Source organism: Hydra viridissima, unplaced genomic scaffold, assembly GCF_058129835.1.
Source record: "Hydra viridissima isolate aposymbiotic clone 2 unplaced genomic scaffold, HvirCarnegie_v1 scaffold_2, whole genome shotgun sequence".
NCBI lineage: Eukaryota > Metazoa > Cnidaria > Hydrozoa > Anthoathecata > Hydridae > Hydra > Hydra viridissima.
Genome location: NW_028324301.1, coordinates 7,464,490 through 7,483,408, shown reverse-complemented (window position 1 = coordinate 7,483,408; position 18,919 = coordinate 7,464,490). Strand labels below are relative to the sequence as shown.

General features: G+C 30.8%; 2 protein-coding genes and 1 long non-coding RNA gene across 3 annotated transcripts; 2 read left to right on the top strand and 1 right to left on the bottom strand.

Moving 5' to 3' along the window:
• Nucleotides 1-2,552: 2,552 nt before the first annotated feature.
• On the top strand, nt 2,553-5,629 carry LOC149891738 (uncharacterized). The gene is made up of 2 exons (XR_016449555.1): nt 2,553-2,839; nt 3,045-5,629. It is a non-coding gene; the product is annotated as an uncharacterized LOC149891738 (long non-coding RNA).
• Nucleotides 5,630-7,269: 1,640 nt separating this feature from the next.
• Nucleotides 7,270-10,811, bottom strand: LOC145189024 (uncharacterized). The gene is made up of 8 exons (XM_090077525.1): nt 10,548-10,811; nt 9,057-10,142; nt 8,620-8,948; nt 8,423-8,518; nt 8,255-8,333; nt 7,977-8,158; nt 7,386-7,874; nt 7,270-7,344 (listed from the first exon to the last, which is right to left on the bottom strand). Exons 1-7 carry the CDS (start codon nt 10,591-10,593, stop codon nt 7,755-7,757), a joined length of 1,938 nt encoding a protein of 645 aa, XP_089933651.1. The 5' UTR covers nt 10,594-10,811; the 3' UTR covers nt 7,270-7,344; nt 7,386-7,754.
• A 1,773-nt stretch (nt 10,812-12,584) lies between these two features.
• Nucleotides 12,585-18,504, top strand: LOC145188861 (tumor suppressor candidate 2-like). The gene is made up of 4 exons (XM_090077567.1): nt 12,585-12,732; nt 15,067-15,202; nt 17,388-17,499; nt 18,159-18,504. Exons 2-4 carry the CDS (start codon nt 15,090-15,092, stop codon nt 18,222-18,224), a joined length of 291 nt encoding a protein of 96 aa, XP_089933693.1. The 5' UTR covers nt 12,585-12,732; nt 15,067-15,089; the 3' UTR covers nt 18,225-18,504.
• Nucleotides 18,505-18,919: the final 415 nt, after the last annotated feature.

The window sequence follows — 18,919 nt, the reverse complement described above, 5'->3', positions numbered from 1 at the left end:
GATACGCCGACCCTTAATAAAGACATTACTCATTTTCAAAAATTTTTACACGTTCTTTAAGAATATACAAATCTACTTTCTTTTTTTAATGGTTTAATTTGGTCTATCAAAATCATATCTTTTCTTAACACTCAAGTCTGCTAATGTAATTTTGAGAGGTATTAAATATTCAAAGTTGATGCAGTGTTTTTGCTTTGCTTCCCAATCATTCTCGCACGTATTTCCCTTTAATCTACACTAAAAGTTTTCAACATGTCTGGTTTCTAAAAGATTTACTGAATAGTTATTTTTTACCTTCGTTAAGTTATTGAACTCTCGATCGTGAAATTCTATACACTCTCTCTGTATAATTCGAGTTCGCAAGGTCCGGCCGAATTGTTTAATTGCTTAAATGATGCTTCTTGATGAAATAGTAAATCAGCCAAACACTTATCTCTGTATGTAAACTAATTGATTTGTTTACCACTTTACGATCTGTTATTTGTAAAATTTTAAAGGAACTCCAAAGGAGCCATGATGCATTTATAATTGTTCAAAATGAATGTCTCAACAAAATATCCATTTACAATAATCTGGCTGAAATAATTGATTGGAAATGCATACGTCAGCATCGTTAAATAAAAGTTGTTCCTTTCTTTATTAACTTTGTTAACCATTTTTGATCTTATTAATATAGAGATCTTGCGCGTCCTTTTCATCACTTTCTTTAGCAACATTAACCATTCTGCTGACTTATGACCAACTGTCAACAAGAATAGAAATTTCATAGCCATAAGGAAATAGTTTTTTTTTTAAAAAAAAAAACTATTTGTTTTGACCATACTTTACTCTTTTTTAAAAAAATAAAAATAATAAAAGAGTAAACTGAGGTCTGGTCTCTAGTTCCTAATTATGAAACATTTCCAAAGCTGTGAGAGCATATTTTTCCTTTAACCAATAAGCTATCAACTTTGCTTCTCTCTTGGAAATTGCTTCAGTTTTTCTGACTAAACTCTCACCAATAAATTGTTCCATTTCCCACTGCGAAAAGTAAACAAAAAAGTCCTCCGTTTGTACAGTCACAATGTTTCTCTTTATAACTAATACTTGATGCTAGCAAATCAGATTTTAAAAAACTTCGTTAAACTCCAAATTTATATATACTCCCTTTTTCGTGTATTTAAAGCAACTGTGTGAAAACCGAAAAATACTATTCGATTATTAAATCTCCAACCTTTATTCTTTGAATAAATTGTGATTATTAAACTGTGCAAGTCTTTTATACAAAAATGCATTAAAATAACAAACGGTTTAAAAAGTATTTACTGTATATTTGTGGCAAATTAACCTCTCCCAAACATGTCATTTTATTTTTACCAAACTCATTCAAAAGTTGTCCTCAAAACAGGTGGTAAAAATTGGAAGATCGTTCTTAAGCAACCATATAAATCAGAAAAAGTCTATCGAAAAACCATTGCTCACATAAATTAACGTGCTAAGAACAAATCTTGACACCAGAGTGCCAAAGTTAGTGGTCGGGCAGTCAAATCAATGAATAAAAAGAATGTCAAGTGCCTTAAATACTCGACCATAGTTAAGCAGTGTTGATCAGGCAAATCTTTCTGAACCTAAATTGCTCCCATTGCACATTGCCAAAACGTTGACAGAGACTAACATTCATCTCTACAAGAAGAAAATTTCGCATAGATTACCAGTGAAAAAAGAACTCTTTTTTCACAATGCGTGACAATGAGTTGCGTTTTACTTTAACATACACCACTGGTAATGACACATTCAATTCGAGCGATATTTAAAAAACTTGTTGGTGAAAATGTTGACCAAATGCAAAGTTTGAAGCTTATCTTAAAAATGTCTTTCGCTCTAAGTGGCCTCGTCATTAATCATTATGTTTATTTAGAAAAGTGGATCAATAAGAAATTCATTCCTTACGTAGTTGTGCAACACTTTGATAACAAATTTCTCTTCTGGGTCGATCTTACAACATTAAGTTACTTAAATAGAATCGTTTCGTACTTTGACGTACTTTGACGAGACACGCAATAGTTTTTCCCAAAAATTTAAATCTGGTAAACTTACTTGAATATTACCCAATTGAAGAGTTTTATTTTAAAAATTCTAGTCAACGCGAAAGGCTGGCGAGTAAAAAATCTCAGTCAATTTTGTAATAAGGTGAAATTTTGCTTCAAAAATATCGATCTTCACCTTGTAAAACAGCTTCGGTTGACCTTGGAAAACAATTTTGAAATATAAACATTATGTCTTTCACCTAAGACTCTTTGATTTAGAAAGCTCAGAAGAAATCATGTTTATTGAAAAGGTTATCTTTCCGTTTTTTTATTTTATTTTTGGTGAAAAATAGATAAATTGTGCCCCTTTGAAGTTTTGATTTTTGTTACCAATTTAATAATAACATTTTTCCCTATAGTAATTTTTCAAGAAGCTAATTTTTTGCAAAAATAAAAAACATTAAATCACTTAAATAAATTAAATATTGATTATTTACAAACACAAAAACATAACTCTGAACTTATTTGAACCGTATTAAGAAAAATAATCTATAAAATAACATTCAGTTTGCATATGTGAAAATGCTTTTGAAAGAATACCGATCGATGTGTTTTTAGTTTGAAATTTATAGAAAATTGGTTTCTTTTTTAACAAGTTGATATAGCAGAAAAACAAGTGTCAAAAAAATTGTTTTGAAAATTAGAAAATAGAAGGACGTGCAATAGTTGCTTCATGATCTTGTTAGTTATTGTGCAAAATATTTTGAACTTTATGACTGCCAAATGGCCCAATTTGGTTTAAAAATGGCAACATATCGAACATATTTCGTCAGGTTAGAATTATTTTGTTCTATCTCCAATTTTAAACGTTGGGAGAAAATGAATTGTTGATTTTACTAAGTAATGATAACATTTGAAATACATTTTATTTTTAAATTTTTTTTTCTAAATTGTTTCTTTAGATATAAATTTTTTGAAGAATAAGTTATTATTTTTTAAAAAAGTAAAAGTAAAGTTTTAAGTAATTTTTACTTATAGAAAAATTCAAAAACTTTCTTTCAACGTTTAAAATGGGAGATAGAAAAAAATAATTCTAACCTGACGATTTGGATCAAAACCTCAATCCTGCTAATATCATATAAGAGAATTGTGGAGAAAATCAGAATGCTGTAGAGCAATTACAGAAATTTGCTAAACCCATAAAAACGAGCGACTTGAAAAATTTCCTACCAAAGCAGATTTGCAGCTATTTGACATTCCAGCTATTTAATATTGCAACTATTTGACATTTTAACTATTTGGTGTTGCAACTATTTGAAATTTAAACTATTTGATATTGCAACTATTTGACATTTAAACTATTTGATATTGCAACTATTTGATATTTCAACTATTTGACATTGCGATCTGCAAATGTACCGACTTTCAAAGTTGCAAATGCAAGTTTTAGCGTGAAGTGTCGTCTGCAGAGAGAAGCTACTTGATGGATCAACAAAATCAAAGAAAAATGTTAATCGACGGCATTTATGTAGGGACTACGAATAAATTGGTGTTACAACAAAAACCATAAAAATGAGGGGATAATTTCATCAAAAAACATTGCAAATTTATCAAAGTTGTTGAAAAAGTTGACTGTAATCCGGATTTTATTGTTACCACTGACAGTAAAGTATTGGATATCAATAACAAGCAGCACAAGCAACAAATGCTGATAGATATATCAAATTTAGCAAATATGTGCAACAGCGATTGTCAGTGCAGTATTGCAAGATGTTGGTTGGTATATACGTGGCCGCTGAGAGGGAGTGGGGGTTGGGGTGGACGGGGAAGATTCCCGGGGCCCCGTGTGTGTACAATTAATTTTTAAAAGATTTAAGTGGTTTTGGCTTTTAAAAGATTTAATCAACTTTCATTATTAATTTCCAATGACCAGAGCACGCTTCTATTAGTCCTGGGTATATAATTGATCATAATGAGGGCTCCTTATGAAAACTTCCCCAGGGCCCGAAATTTCTCTCGGTGGCTATGCTTATATTGAGGGACACAAAAAAAATAACAGATAAGAATAAACTTGGCAGAGAACGGCGAAAAGTCAGAAAACGATTACAAACACAGACGTTCCAGCAAAAACTGAATGAAATCTGTTTTGATGGCTACAAAGATAAGACCAGAGTGCAAACTAGAAAAGGTAACAAAAACCACGGAAGGATTATTACAGAACAATATGTGTTTGCCAAATTCAGAGTAACTAGGCCACTTTACACATTCCAGTGGAAGAGCTGTGAGCATAACTAGTGGTATCTAGGACTTTCTTAAAGAGAATAAAGTAAAAATAAAGGATTTAATGACTATTGAGAGCGATTGTACTAATGTATTAACCGACACACGCCGAGGTGTGAGCCATTTGCTTGAAAAGCGCCTTGGTAGACCCCTGCAGTGGTTTGTGTGCTTAGTGCATGCAAATAATTTACTGCTAAGGCATCTGATTATTGAACTTGACAGAGTTGCGAGAGGTCCAAAATTATTTTCTGGACCCATTGAAAGTTTACTGCCGACATGTGAAAATCTACTTGTTGTACCATTCGTAGCTATAAAGTTTGACAACTGTCCTTCTGTGGATTTGGATACCTTGAGCACGGATCAAAAATGTTTGAACAAATGTGTAAAGCAATAAAAACTGAGCAATGTTTTGAAGATCTTAAGTTGTAAAAATCCGGACCGGAGGTACTTCCAAGATGGTTGACTGCCGCTAATCCTTTTAAGAATCTTGTGGAGCTTGTAACGTAGATCAAGACTTTGAATGCGCCGCTATGGTTTTATATCAAACCAGGTCGGCGTGCACGGAAGAATCACAACATATGTGAGACGAGATGAGTGAGACGAATACAGTTTTCCAAATACCTGAAACCGGAACTCAAACCAGTTGTTGATCCCGTAATTGCCAGAAACGGTTACTTTTGCCATTCTGAGACATCCTGTTGACAATGCTAGCTGATGAAAGAGAGTGGGTATAAAGTCGGATACTTACCTAACGGAAGGAGAGCTCATTTGAATAACTGCGATTTCAAGTTCTAAGTTTAAACTTCGATGTTATAGAATACATTGATCTTGTAAACCGGAACAACGAATCCGCTATTAACCTCCCATCATGAAACACCTGGGTGAAGCAGAGCTACCAAACTGCGTTAAGAACAGGAAAAACCAGATTCCTAAGAGCCTGTTACAGTTGCTTGACATGAGTTTAAGGAAATGAAATCCTAGGAAATGACGGAAATTTTTTAGAAATTCAGTTTTGCTTTAAAACGTTAACTTCTAATTTTGACAAAATGAGGGAATTCATGGAAAAAGTATACATACAGTATCGGACAAAACATGGTGGACAAACTCAAATTTAGAACAAAAGTTAATCAAAAACTAAAAAGAACTAGTAAAACAATTGTACATATTAATTTTTAAATAGTTTATTATGTTCTTAACAAAATTTAAAACGTTTGAATCATACTAAGAATCACAAAAAAAACTTATAACACATTTTTCTCAACAAACTACATTTTTCCTTGGACAAAACAAGGTGGACAAATCAAAACGAAGCTTTTTTTATAAGATTTCATTGTCTTTATTCAATTTACCGCATTCTTTTGTTTTCACTTTTATCCTAACATTACTCTAAAATAATAAATAGATTTTGGAACGTCTGGCCAATTATTTTTTCAATTAAACTAAAAATAGATTTAACTCGTGATATATGGGGTAAATTTTGCAAAAATTGCAACTTAAAATGGCTTACGACAAATTAGGAAGTGTTTTACGTGAAAATATTATTAAAGATTTTAAAAGCGGAAAACGTCAAGCTGAAATTTGTAGAAAATATAATATAGCTAAATCGACTGTAAGCAAAACTGTCAAATCATTTGGATCTCGTGACTGCTATAAAACAAACCATCGGGGCGGACGTCCAAGAAAAACAACACAAAGACTAGATCGAATAATTGTTAAAGAGCTTAAAAAAGATCCATTTTTGTCATCCACAAAATTAACCGAAAAACTTGAACTACAAATCTCTAATCGCACTGTGCGACGAAGAGCTAACGAAGCAAAATTGTTTTCTCGAATGCCTGCCAAGAAACCGCTAACTTCCTTTAAAAATAGAAAGCTAAGACTTGCGTTTGCCAAAGCACACCAAAATTGGACTGTAGACCAGTGGAAAAACATACTTTTTAGTGATGAATCAAAATATAACCTTTTTGGAAGCGACGGCAAGAAGCGAGTCTGGAGACCAAAGAACACCAGATTCAATACTAAATATACCAAGAAGAGTGTTAAGCATGGAACGTCTGCTATGGTTTGGGGATGTTTCTCAGCACTAGGAACTGGTCCTATTCACAAAATTAATGGAATTATGGACCGCTTTGTTTACAAAGATATAATGGAAGATGTTATGTTACCACATGCTGAATGGGAGATGCCCCTAAAATGGATTTTTCAACAGGATAATGATCCCAAACATACGTCAAAAATTGTAAAACAATGGTTCAAGGACAAGAATATCACCATAATGGAGTGGCCTGCACAAAGCCCTGACTTGAATCCCATAGAAAATTTGTGGGAAATAATTGACAATAAGATTGAGCGTGCAAATGTGAAGACCAGTGAGGAATTATTTGAACAAATCGAGAAGGCCTGGCGAGAGATTGATATGAGAATTGTTGACTCATTAATTGCGTCTATGCCCCGAAGAATGAAAGAAGTAATTAAAAGTAAAGGAGGTCCTACCAAATATTAAGTCAACTTTTGAAGTTTTTTGAAAAATAATAAGTTAATTTTTGAATTTTTTTGAATTTTCAGTCGATTTTTTGAATGTCCACCTTGTTTTGTCCAAAGAAAAATGTAGTTTGTTAGGGAAAATGTGTTTTAATACTTTTTTAGTGATTTTTAGTATGATTCAAAAGTTTTAAGTTTTGTTAACAACATAATAAACTACATAAAAAATAATATGTTCAATTGTTTTACTAGTTTTTTTTAGTTTTTGATCAACTTTTGTTCTAAATTTGAGTTTGTCCACCATGTTTTGTCCGATACTGTAACTTCAATAGAATTTTTTGTACTGTAAAACAAATTTTATATACTAAAAAACCGTGCCAACTGAAGGAGATCATTTAAATGATATACGAAATCAGTGTAATAGACTTTATATATGCTATTTTTTCTGATCATAAATTTATTTTCCGTTGAATTTTCAACCAGGTCAATACACGACTCAATCTTAAATAATGCATTTCTTTGAAAAATTTTGCACAACTTCCACTCTCCGCATCAGCTCTACATTAACAACCTCTATCTATAGTCTATTTGTATACTAAAACAATTCGCGTCTGCTACGTTACTTGCATATAACAATATTAGCATAATAAAAATTTTATCTTTTATACTTTATCTATATATTTTCATATTTACTTTCCGGTTAGACACCGAAAACGTCATGAATGTAAATTTTTAACACTTCTTTTTATCTGCTTATGGTTTTTAACGCCATCTTTAATCGAAAGTCGTTCGCTAAACTTTTACAAATTGAAAACTGAGCCTTACTGGAAAAGTCAAATGATTTCTGAATTAGTAAGCTTATTTAGCGAAAAATAATCATCTTCAATGTAATTTCAAGGATTTATCATACAGCCGCTTTCAGCAAATTCCGCCGGGTTGCAGTTTACAATGTCCTGCGGAATTCATTTTATCGAGAGATTTTTCTTGTCAAATAATGTTTGAGTATATTCGTCGTCCATTTTTTCTTTGAACTGGTCTGTAATTATTGCACATTTCATCGCTATAATGGTTGACTTTAGATGAGCGAAGCTTTCGAAATATAGATAACTAAACAGAATAAGTAAATTTGGTAACAACTAGTAACTTGGTAACAATTTAATTGAGAAATATTCTTTTTTTAAGGGGAAAGCAATTAACAGGGTTTATCACCTCTGACTCAGTAACTGGTAAATATGTAGCCATAACAATCCATGTTACAGACTCGTAGCACCCTGGTGTTGATAAGGAGCCTTCGTATGTGTAGAACCTATCAGCGCTGTGTAATTTCATTACGTTGGGTACAAGATTTTCCAATCGAAAATTAAATTCTTCTTTAACTGCCACGCTATCATCTAAGAAGATCAAACAATGAAAAATAAAAAATGAAAATATATAATGAAAGTGTTATCATATTTTCTTTTTCTTAAACACAAGGCACGAGTTAATACCTTCTTCTTCTATATGTCTCAAGAGTTGTATGACCTGCGAAAGCGGAGTGTCTGCTGTTTGGTTGCTGTTTGGCTGAACCTGCAAGTGGAACAAATTTTTTTTCGTAATTTTGAATATGTAATAAAAATGCAGCAGTAAGCAATAGCTTTTAGTTTTATCAACAATACCTCGAAAAGAACGGCTAAGACTGCGATGCCACGATCAGCTTTTGCTGCATCAGGAAAGCTCTTGTAAGTCGAGTTGTCCCAGAATACTAAATGAACCTGCATAAAAACACGGTATGCTTAAAGGTTGATCTTTTTAAAAAACCTAATTTAAGAAAAAAACTTTAAAGAGTTGTTAACTAATGATAAGTTTTTTTTACCTCCAAAGGAAATGCAACCCCATTGATTTGATGTTCAGATCCTGTTACAGAAGTGCACCCAAAATGAAAATGAAGTTGCTTGAAATAGTAATCGTTAGCAAGGTTTCCTCCAAACAATTTTACCGAAATTTCGTTGGAGATTGACAGCGTAGGAGCGTGGCCGTTATTTCTTAAAGTACCAACTAATGGTGCATTTGGAGGACTTACTTTAACAACAATGTTTTTTACTGCTAAATTGTCTATTAAGTATTTGGTATCAATGTCTATTGGAGATTGCTTTCTGGCAGTACAAGTCCAATCAACATTCAAAAGCTGCCAAGCTTGGGGTCCTTAATTTAAAAGTAAACATGTTTAATATAAATCTGAATAATCGAGCAGGAATTAAAATAACTAAATAATTTAAAATTTCGATTAAAATGTGTAAACGAGTAAAATACCAAAAGGTGACTCTTTGTCATATGAAAATGAGAAGAACGCTTTATTTGTTTCGGGTAGAACTTGTGGTACTGGCAACTTGTCTGCGTGTCTTCGACTAGTAGCGTTCGTTGATTCAGAATCACTGCTGTCTGAAAGGTCTTTTACTTGCAGCAGTTGTTCTGAGCTATTTATAATTACTTCTGAGTCGTTGTCATTTAGACGCTGGCTGTTAACTATTTCATCTTCGGAAGATCTATCTGTGTCGATTCTTCGCATTTTATATTTCGGTCGCGCTTGCTTTTTTTGATTTGCTTTTTTTTGCTCGTGTGTTACAATAAAATCTGACTTTGACGATTTAAACATTTCAGCTTCAGGTTGCCGATAATAAAGCGAATCTTCTTGCGCAGAGAAAGAATTTCTATCGTACGGTTCATCGTCTTTTCGAATAAACTTATTTTTTCTTTTAAGCTTTAAAGGAATTTTGTTATTTGAAAGTTGTTCATCAACGACGAGTTCGTCAGAAAATTCAGGTTCTAATTTATGGTAGTTTTCATAAATATCAACGTCTTTTAAATGTGTTTGTTTATCTACGTGAGCCTCTTTAGTTACAGGTAGCATCCCGGTAGACTTAATCAAAGTGTCATCTCTGTTTATGTTGCTTGCAATTTCAAGAACGTGTTTTAAGTTTTCGTCTTGTTGGTTAGTATGGCTTTCTATTTCTGATGGAATCGAATTTTGAAAGTCGCCTTTTTGCATTTCAAACGACTGTTTGTTCATCGACAATCCACCATTAAATAAAGTTTTTGTTGGTCGAGGGTTTCCCAAAATGCTTGCTTCGAACCTTTCTCGTTTTTTTGCTTTTTCATAAGGTTCTGTAAATAATGTAGCTCGAGTCCGAATGAAATTCGAATTTGGTTCCACGGGTATAAAATGATGGTGCTCGATATTTAATTTTTCGGGTAAGCTGATAGGGACCTCCTCAACAGTATCATCGACAATGTCTGTATCCTGTCTTTGAGAAAACTTTGAGCGCTTAGGTCCTTTAGAAAGGAGCTTTACTAATGATGAACTCTCATTTGGCTCTTGTTGACCGGTAAAACAAGCAGCTATAAAAAAAAGGAATCAGAATTTTTTTTTTTTTTTTTTGTAAAATTGAGATTCAATGATGGCTAATATTTAATGATGTTGCAAAACCTAACTTTAAATTTTTTGTTCATGGTAATCTGAAATGTATAACTGAAAATAAAAGCGTACATAACTTTATACTCGTTTAGAAATTTAACTTTTCTTTAGAAATTTGATTTTTTTATCTCGAGTCATTTCTATTTCACCGCTAAAAAGTTCTATTAGGAGAAAATCCTTTCTCTGTTCAACAAAAACGATTTGAAAATTTTTAAAGGTTTGACCCGCTTTCTTTCCTTTAAAGAAAACGTTCACAATCCACGTCTTTTTATCCTTCTGGATGTTCAGCAGGAGCCAATGAGATTTGAATTTTTAAACTTGAACCTTACCTAACGTAAATATCACAAGTACTAAACAGCACCAATCTTTCCCCATTTCTGTACTATTAATTTTTTTAGATATGCCTCTCTAACAGGATGCCTCTAAAATGCATATTAAATTAATTAAAATTTTATTTAATTAATTGCATTCATTTTCTCTGCTGAAAGAAGAAGCATGTGCTATAATACCCAATGTTTTATATCCTTTCTTTAAACTCGGACTTTTCAGCACAATTCTGCTACTGCCCATGCATGCAGTTTTATAAACAGGCAATTGATCATTCAAATGGAACATTATGAAGGTAAAGTCTTGTTGACTTCTATTTAGCTACATAGTTCAAACGGGTCCGAAAAATTTCGGCTGAGTATAGGAAGAATGATAACTTTCAGTTCTGCGATATTTTATTGTTCAAGGTAAAGTGTATATATATATATATATATATATATATATATATATATATATATATATATATATATATATATATATATATATATATATATATAATCTGTGTATATTCACCCAAAGAAATATTCATTCGAGGAAATTTAAGCAGCTGCAATTTTATTTGGCGAACTGCAGCATTCGCAGTTTCCTCTAATCATCACTTTTAATCTTTCTAAAATTAAACGAACTTTAATTCTCGAAAGTTGCTCATTCTGTAAAACGTTTAATTCTACATTAAAGAAGTTTGGTAGGAAAAAACACTCTAACTTTTGGAGCAACGTTGTGAAGACGCACTCTATTATTGCTATCTTATCTTTATCTCTCAGCTTACTTTCTTCAGAATAATTCAAAGTAATCCATCTTTGCATGTTGTATATCACTTCGAAAAATACGTTTTTTATCATACCACGTGAGACAGTTTTTAAAACAGGATCGCTTTGTATAATAATTAACACTGAATAGAATACTTCTAAGCAAAAATTAATCGGGAAGACTTTCATTAATTCGGTTTCTTTGTGATGGTAAGAAATGCTCCATTCCAGCGACGAATCTTCAGCTGCATGAACATTTTTGACAGCGGCTAAGCAAGGTATGTTTGATCCGAGCCATTGCTTGACAAATGGAATGCAGAAATTTGGAATAGTGATTGTCGGAATCCATTTCATTAGAAAGTTTATCTTTTTGGAATCATCATTGTTTGCGAGGCAGAAGAATGTTGTATTAATATTTGAAAGACCAACTGAGTGCAAGCCGAACTTGCACTTATGATTTTTCCATTCAATATTTTGCGTGTACAGTTGGACGGCTTTTTGTAGTGTCGCATGAAAGTTGGTAATAACAGAGTCTACATTTAAGTAATGTAACCCATCTTTTTCTTGTTTTGATGATAAGCTTTTCAAAATTTCTTTGGTCTCTGCTTCAATGATTATCTTTGCATCTACTTTACCGCTTTTACAAATATATAATGAAGGATTATTGTACCCAACATGCATATTAGCATATAGTTCGTAGCTGTTGTTTCCTGTTTTCTTGATATCATATTCTGTAACTACTCTGTTATCTATCGAACGAATTTCCTTCACAATTTCTTTAGAAATTGCTGTTATAATTTTGTCATGCTTTCTCTCAATTCTTTCGAATAAACAAACACGATCCAATGCAGATTTGTACAATTTTTTTAAGCACGTTTTTCTTTTGTCGTACGCGGAATTCGCAGATTCCATTTTTTCTTTGATAACTACGGTCAACACGCAGTTTATTTTCGAATGCGCTTCCGCTAATCATCTGCGAATATTTGAATTGAAATTTGAATTGACATTGACTTTGATAGAAAAAATCGCTTTACAGAGTTTGTATTTTTCTTCGTCACCAGACCTCTTCTGTTAAAAAGTTTCTGACTTGTGTTTTGAGCAGCGTATTAAACTTTATGAGTTAAGAGAAAAAAAATTCTTTTGGCAGAAAAGCCGACAAATTAAATCTTAACAACTATATCACCAATGTTAAGATGATTTTTTTGATTTTTGATTTTTTGAGATGATCTTTTATTTATGCTGGTGTCATATAAACTTATTTATCTTGATTTATGATAATTCTTAACTCTGTTTAGAAAAGAAAACGAGATATCGCACTTTATTTGGAGATACACGCAAAATAAAGTTTGGGAAAACATCTTTAAGTTTATTAGTCACCAAGGGCTTAAACACTTGCAAAGGAACTGAAGGTTTGCAATCTTCTTAAAGCAGTTAAAAGGTATTTTTTTTAGTTGTATAGCTCCTCTACCTTTCCCCAAGATCTTTATTGTATATATATGTCCGTATAATTATTATAGATAAACAATCTTCTGCATCGTTTGGCCCTCATTCAATATTGTCTAAATGAACTTTTAAACTGAAAAAAGTTTGTAAGAACTTTAAAAATGCTTACTGAACCTAAAATCTCGTCTTCCCCTCGAAAACCTAAATCATTTTCTGTTTCTCACTTGCAGGATTTGGGGAAAATTTTAATTCCCGCGATTGTTCTAATATATAATAATCACGCAAAATTAATAAGAACAATTAAACACAAAATTAATTAAAACAATTAAACTTATGAAATGATATTGCTGTAATGATATTCATTTTAGACAGAAGAAAAAAAAGGTTATTTTTGTGCTATATATTACTGATGTTGTGTTTTATAATAACAAGTAGCACAAAATATTCAAACCTTTATCACCTAAACAGTTCCAAATATTTATACTAAATAGTCCGACAAAAGAAAATGCCTACTCAGACTCGACACAAAGCCCTCGTTGACGGTTCAAAGTCGTTAAACACAAATGAGCTGTTTCTAAATAATCACCACGTGTCTCTAAATAGTTTCTTTCAAAAATAAACTTCCTTAAAAGAAATTCGCGTGTAGCCTCTCCTCTCTTCTCCTCTCCCTCCCCTTCCCTCCTCTTAAAAAAAAAATATCAAAATTGAGCCAAAAAACAAATATTTTTTCTTAGCTGTATGTCTATTTAGCCGAACAGTCACGATACAAATATATCACGCGTAATTATCAAAACAATTTTTTATTGTGACAAAAGTCACAATAACAAAAAGACAGTCATTCGATTTAATTAAGGCGGTTTTTAAGTTTTCCGAAATGCCCTAATAGATGACTTTTACTGCTTTAATTCCATTTATAACTCTTTCTGTTGATTTTTTCAGTTAGAATATTAGTTTCCCATTTTGTTCAATCTTTTTTCTCGTGGACTTCGTTACCCTGAAAATAGTTACATTTATGAGTTTTAGAGAAACTTTTTTATTCCACTACATGAAAGTTCTATAAAACGTAAATATCAAGTGCTTTTAATGTTAAAATATCAAAGAAGTAGCATGTATAAACTTAATCTTAAAAGTTAAAGATATGCAAAAAAAATGTTTTTGGAAAAGAAGAAGAGATACCGCGTCAATGCAACTCAAAGCTTGAAAAACGGAACCGCGGTCAACCATAGTTATAGGATGCAGAAATTTATCACGGCATCACAAAATATCGTTTTCATTTTAAACATTTCGTTAAATTTAGTTAACACTTATTAATTTTTTTTTTTTTTCATTTTTTAACAAACCTGTTACTGAATTCTCAGCTTCTCTCAGCCATGATTATCAAAATTCTTTATAAAAAAGTTTTTATTTTGATAAGTTTTTGTTTTTGGAATTCTAGGAATAAGTATCTGATTAAGTGAAAACATTTTGAAACAAAATTAAACTTTATAATGGAATGTTTCCCCTTTCCCTCTGCATGCTTTAACAAAGGACTGCTTCAATGTACAAAATTCCTGAAAAGAAAACATTTATCATTAGTTTTGATTTTTTTGGACCTCATAAACTCTTGAAAAGAAAACATCTATCATTAGTTTTGATTTTTTTGGACCTCATAAACTCTTGGGTTCACTTTTGACTTTAACCTTGTTAGCCTAATGAATAGTCGTTCTTTTTTATTTAATGCATTTAATTCATTTTAAGATCTCTAAACTTTTTTCTAGTTTTAACTAAAGTTCTCTCTCGGTGTTCTTAAACAGAAGCTTGTTTAACTATTGAATCATTCGATTTAACTTCGAGTGAAGTAAAAATGTGTTCAGAACGCCTTTTCTAAAAGCATGTTTCAAGCCTTTATTTCTTCTTGCCATTAAGTTCGTTTATAGAAATCCCCGGTTTTTATTAGCATTGAGCTTAGAATTTCTAAATATCAGTGATTACTGAAGCTAAATTATTTTACATATAGAAACCAACTAAATAACAAAATTATTCTTAAAAGTGTTTCAAAGCAGGAGAAAAAAAAACAAAGCCTACTATAAACTTTTAGTCGTAAAACCTTTTCGATTAAAAGAAAACTTTTATTTACTCTACTCCTTAATTTATCTTAAATCTTTTACATCTTGTTAAAGCATTGTTACAAGCTTGTGCAAAATCGAGACAAAGTTATTGCTGCAATCTACGTTACTATTTGTGCATATAAAAGATTGTTTGATAGATAACAAATTTAACATTTATTTCTGCAAATTTAATATACTTACTTCTAAATAAATGACAAAGAAATTGACTTGGTATATTTTAGGTGATAATTACATAGATGTTGAAATGGGATGGTTGAAAAAAGCGTTGCGCGGTGTCAAATGGATCCTTGGATATGATGACGAAATTGTAGAAAAAAAACAGATTGCTGCTACCCCATTTGTGACTCATAAACCAAGGTAATGTTACAAAAGTGTTATTTGATAACTAAATATTATTAAAAAAGCACAAATCAAATTTTAAAGCTGATGGGAAATTATTTTAAGTAAGAAATATTTTGGTTAATGGTTTTTTCCATTTGGTTGCAAAACTCAAAATTATTTCTAGCTAGTTAATCATATAATTTTTTTTTAAAAGAGGAAGCATCGTTTACTTCCTAAAATTGTTTATAAATTAGAGGAACATCTAAAGCTCTATAGTTTTTAAATTTTGTTAATTTGCAAAGACTTGAATCAAATTCTATTTCAGATAATCTTTAATTCAAAACTTAGCAATTATATTTAATTAATATGGGCCATAAATAGTTTCAAAATTAGTTGAACTAAGTTTATATCTGGTTTTTCCCTCTTAATTATATGCTGTTTTGTTTCATTCATCGTTAAATATATAAACTGTTTGATATTAGTTATCAAATGCATTAAAGTAATAAAAATAATTGAAATGGCAATAAAATATTTTTTTAACTTAAAATATTTTTATCTAACATAAAGACGGATATAAAAGAATGTCAAGGCGCTGGGTTGGGAAGTACAGAAACAGGCTGTCAAGTTGTCATTTTTTTTCACTTTTTTCAATTTTTTATTGGTATTTTCTGTTATGTCATTTTTTTTCTTTTTTAATTTTTTTTAATCTTGAAAATTGAGAAAATGAAAAAGAAAAAAAAAATGATATAACAAAAAAAAGACCTGTAAAAAAATGAAAACAGACTGACAAGTTATCATTTTTTTCATTTTTTATTGGTCTTTTTTGTTAAGTCATATTTTTTTTATTTTCTTTATTTTTTTATTTTTTTATTTTTTTTTCAATTTTTAAAATTGAAAAAATAAATTACCAAAATAAAAGGATCAATAAAAAATTGAAAAAAAGACAACATTTTTTTCAGAAAACTTAATGAATTTTATGTTTTTATTCAAAATTTGGTATTAATAGGGTTCTACTTCTTTGTTCACTTCTAAATTAAAATAAATTTTTGAGCTATTTGAAGATGTGGAAGAATAAGAAATTTTGTTTTCAAAATTTCTCCTTTTGAATGTTAGAACTATACTGGATGAATCTTTCTTAAACAGATGGATTAGGCAAAAAGGCACTGTTATGTTCAACAGATTTAATGCCATTAGATTTTTTATGTAGGAATGCTTTATACATAACATTATAGCTGCCAAAGCAACCATGCCAAGAATTTGAAGAAGAATATGCAGTATTTTGAACAGATATCTTGCCAAAACAAGTATGAGCAATATTGAAGTAGTGAAAGAATCCAATAAATCATTTTGCACATATAATCATTACTTGAAATCCAACATTTTTAAGTAAATGCTGATTTAATCTTCGTTTAAATAAGCACTGTGTATTTTAACTATTGTGTACAAACATTTTTCCAAATACCACAACTAAGCTCACAGTTTTCTTCATAACCATCTTTCCAAAATTTTTGAAAGTGACAATGATATCTAAGAGGGTTTGAAAACTGATGTTGTCTAAACAGGAAGACAGAGAAATACTAATTAATATTTATTGAGATTTTTGAGTTGCACTTAGTTTGACAGCAGTGAAACATTGAAAATTACAGTTGGAGAAGACCATACAGCATCAATATGAGCAAACTGCAGAACTGCTGAATATAATTGAATCAAAGAGTATGAAAAAGTTTTTTCCCAGAAAGACTGAGGTTATTTGGTGTCTTTTCAGAAGTTTATTTAAAAGGCAGAATATTCAAGTGGGGCATGTTCCACAGAAAGTAATAGTTTGGTTGGTTGCCTGCCACAACAGAACAACAAAGATTGTCATGCTGTAAGGCAGTGTTAACTATCCTATCATAAGCAGACTTGGTCAGGCGTGCGAAATATTTTATGCGTAGTCAAGATTAGAGTGCGAACAAGCCTGCATAAGTATATAAAAAATTCTTCCAGTGGTGTGTTTTTTGGAGGTTACTGCACATTTTAACCAGATGATGTATGTGTTCACAGGTGTGGTTTGTTCCAAACCCTCTGCAGGGACAAAACTCAGAATTTCATTTTAAATGGCTTTTGGTCACCATATATATATAGAATAGATTATTTTAATTAAGTTTATTTTGAAAGGGAAAGGTAATTTAAAGGATTGATAATTAAAAGACTTATTAGAACTTCTATTATTATCATTTAGTAATCAATATATTGATGAAGATGGTGATGTTGCTGAAGAATTCTACGAAGAAGTTATTTCAAGTCAAGGATATCCGTGGATGAAAAGAATTACAGAACACCTTCGTTGGCAGGTACATGTTTTTTAACTTATCACTTTTTTTTTCATGAGATGTATGATGTGCTTTTCAAAAATCTTTTTGAAAAGTGCATCATCCACATTATGGTTTCTAGATAAAAAAAATATTTTTACTCTACACTTTACAAGATAAATTCTGCACAATCCTGCATAATAATACTGACTGTACATCTCTTTCTTAAAGAATTTTTGGAAATGTACTTCTCAAAAACTATGTATTTCTCAAATATAATATAAACTTCAAAAAAGTGACCTATATGTGTTCTATAATAAAATTAAAATCATGTAAATCATAAAACACACATATTTTTGATAAATTTAACTTTTAATCTATTTAAGGACATATTTCAAAAGAAATAAATTGGTTTAAACTATAGTAGTTTCATTTATAAAAAGTTCATCCATTTTAGATTCCTTTCTTAAGCTAATAAGATAATTGTTATATGAATAAATAAGATGGTTGTTATATTAACAGTACCTATTTCCTCTGAAGAAAAAGTCCTGTTTTGTTAAGAATATTTAGTCAATAAATCGCATTATATTAACGCAATTGGAACAATTACTTTAAAACACATTGTCCTTTTACAAACACAAAACTGTTTCTGTTATTTATATTTTGTTTTAAACTTCTCTCTTAAATTACTCAAATTTTAGGGTTTTGTGGCGCTTGAGTTCCCTCGGCTACATTATGATTTTCCGATTGTCATTTATCACAATTGAAGATTTTGTTTTTCAATTAAAGATGTCATGATTGCAAACAATCCTATGTCCGGGTTATACAGTTGCTCTTGGAGGTTGTAGCCTATAAATGTAATTTACTTGAAAGGTACAATTTATCTGCTCAGAAATTGCAAAATGTAACAACAGCGTACGTCATATATTTTTTGCACGGCTGTTTTTTATATTTCATAGAGTGTAAAAGTTTAATTCTTACTATTTAGTCTGTTTTAATTTGTATGTAACTTTATGGAAATATACATGGTAATTGATTTACTTAAAAGCGATTTTTTGCCTTATAAAGATTTTCATCCTCGCTCTCTGTCATATCAATGACAATGTGTATCCTAAAAATTGACATTTAAAATAACACATTTTAAAAAGATTCAATGCTAAATAACGAATATTAAAATAACATCATAGAGCTTGATAAGGTAATTTGCTTTTTTTTTTTATATAAAGTTAGGGTATAAACTTTTGTAGAATAACAAGAAGCTAAGGGCATTCGCATGAGAAGTTCAAGGTTTGTTATCTTTAAAGATAAAAATTTTAAAAAGCGCGTAAAAAACAATCGCGTCTTACAAAGTTTTTCCTTCTTTTTAAATTAAAAAAGTTAGTTTTCTCTTTTAAATTAAAAAAGTTAGTTTTCTCACCAAATAACCATATTTAGAGAAAATGAAGTTTGAAGACACTTTTAG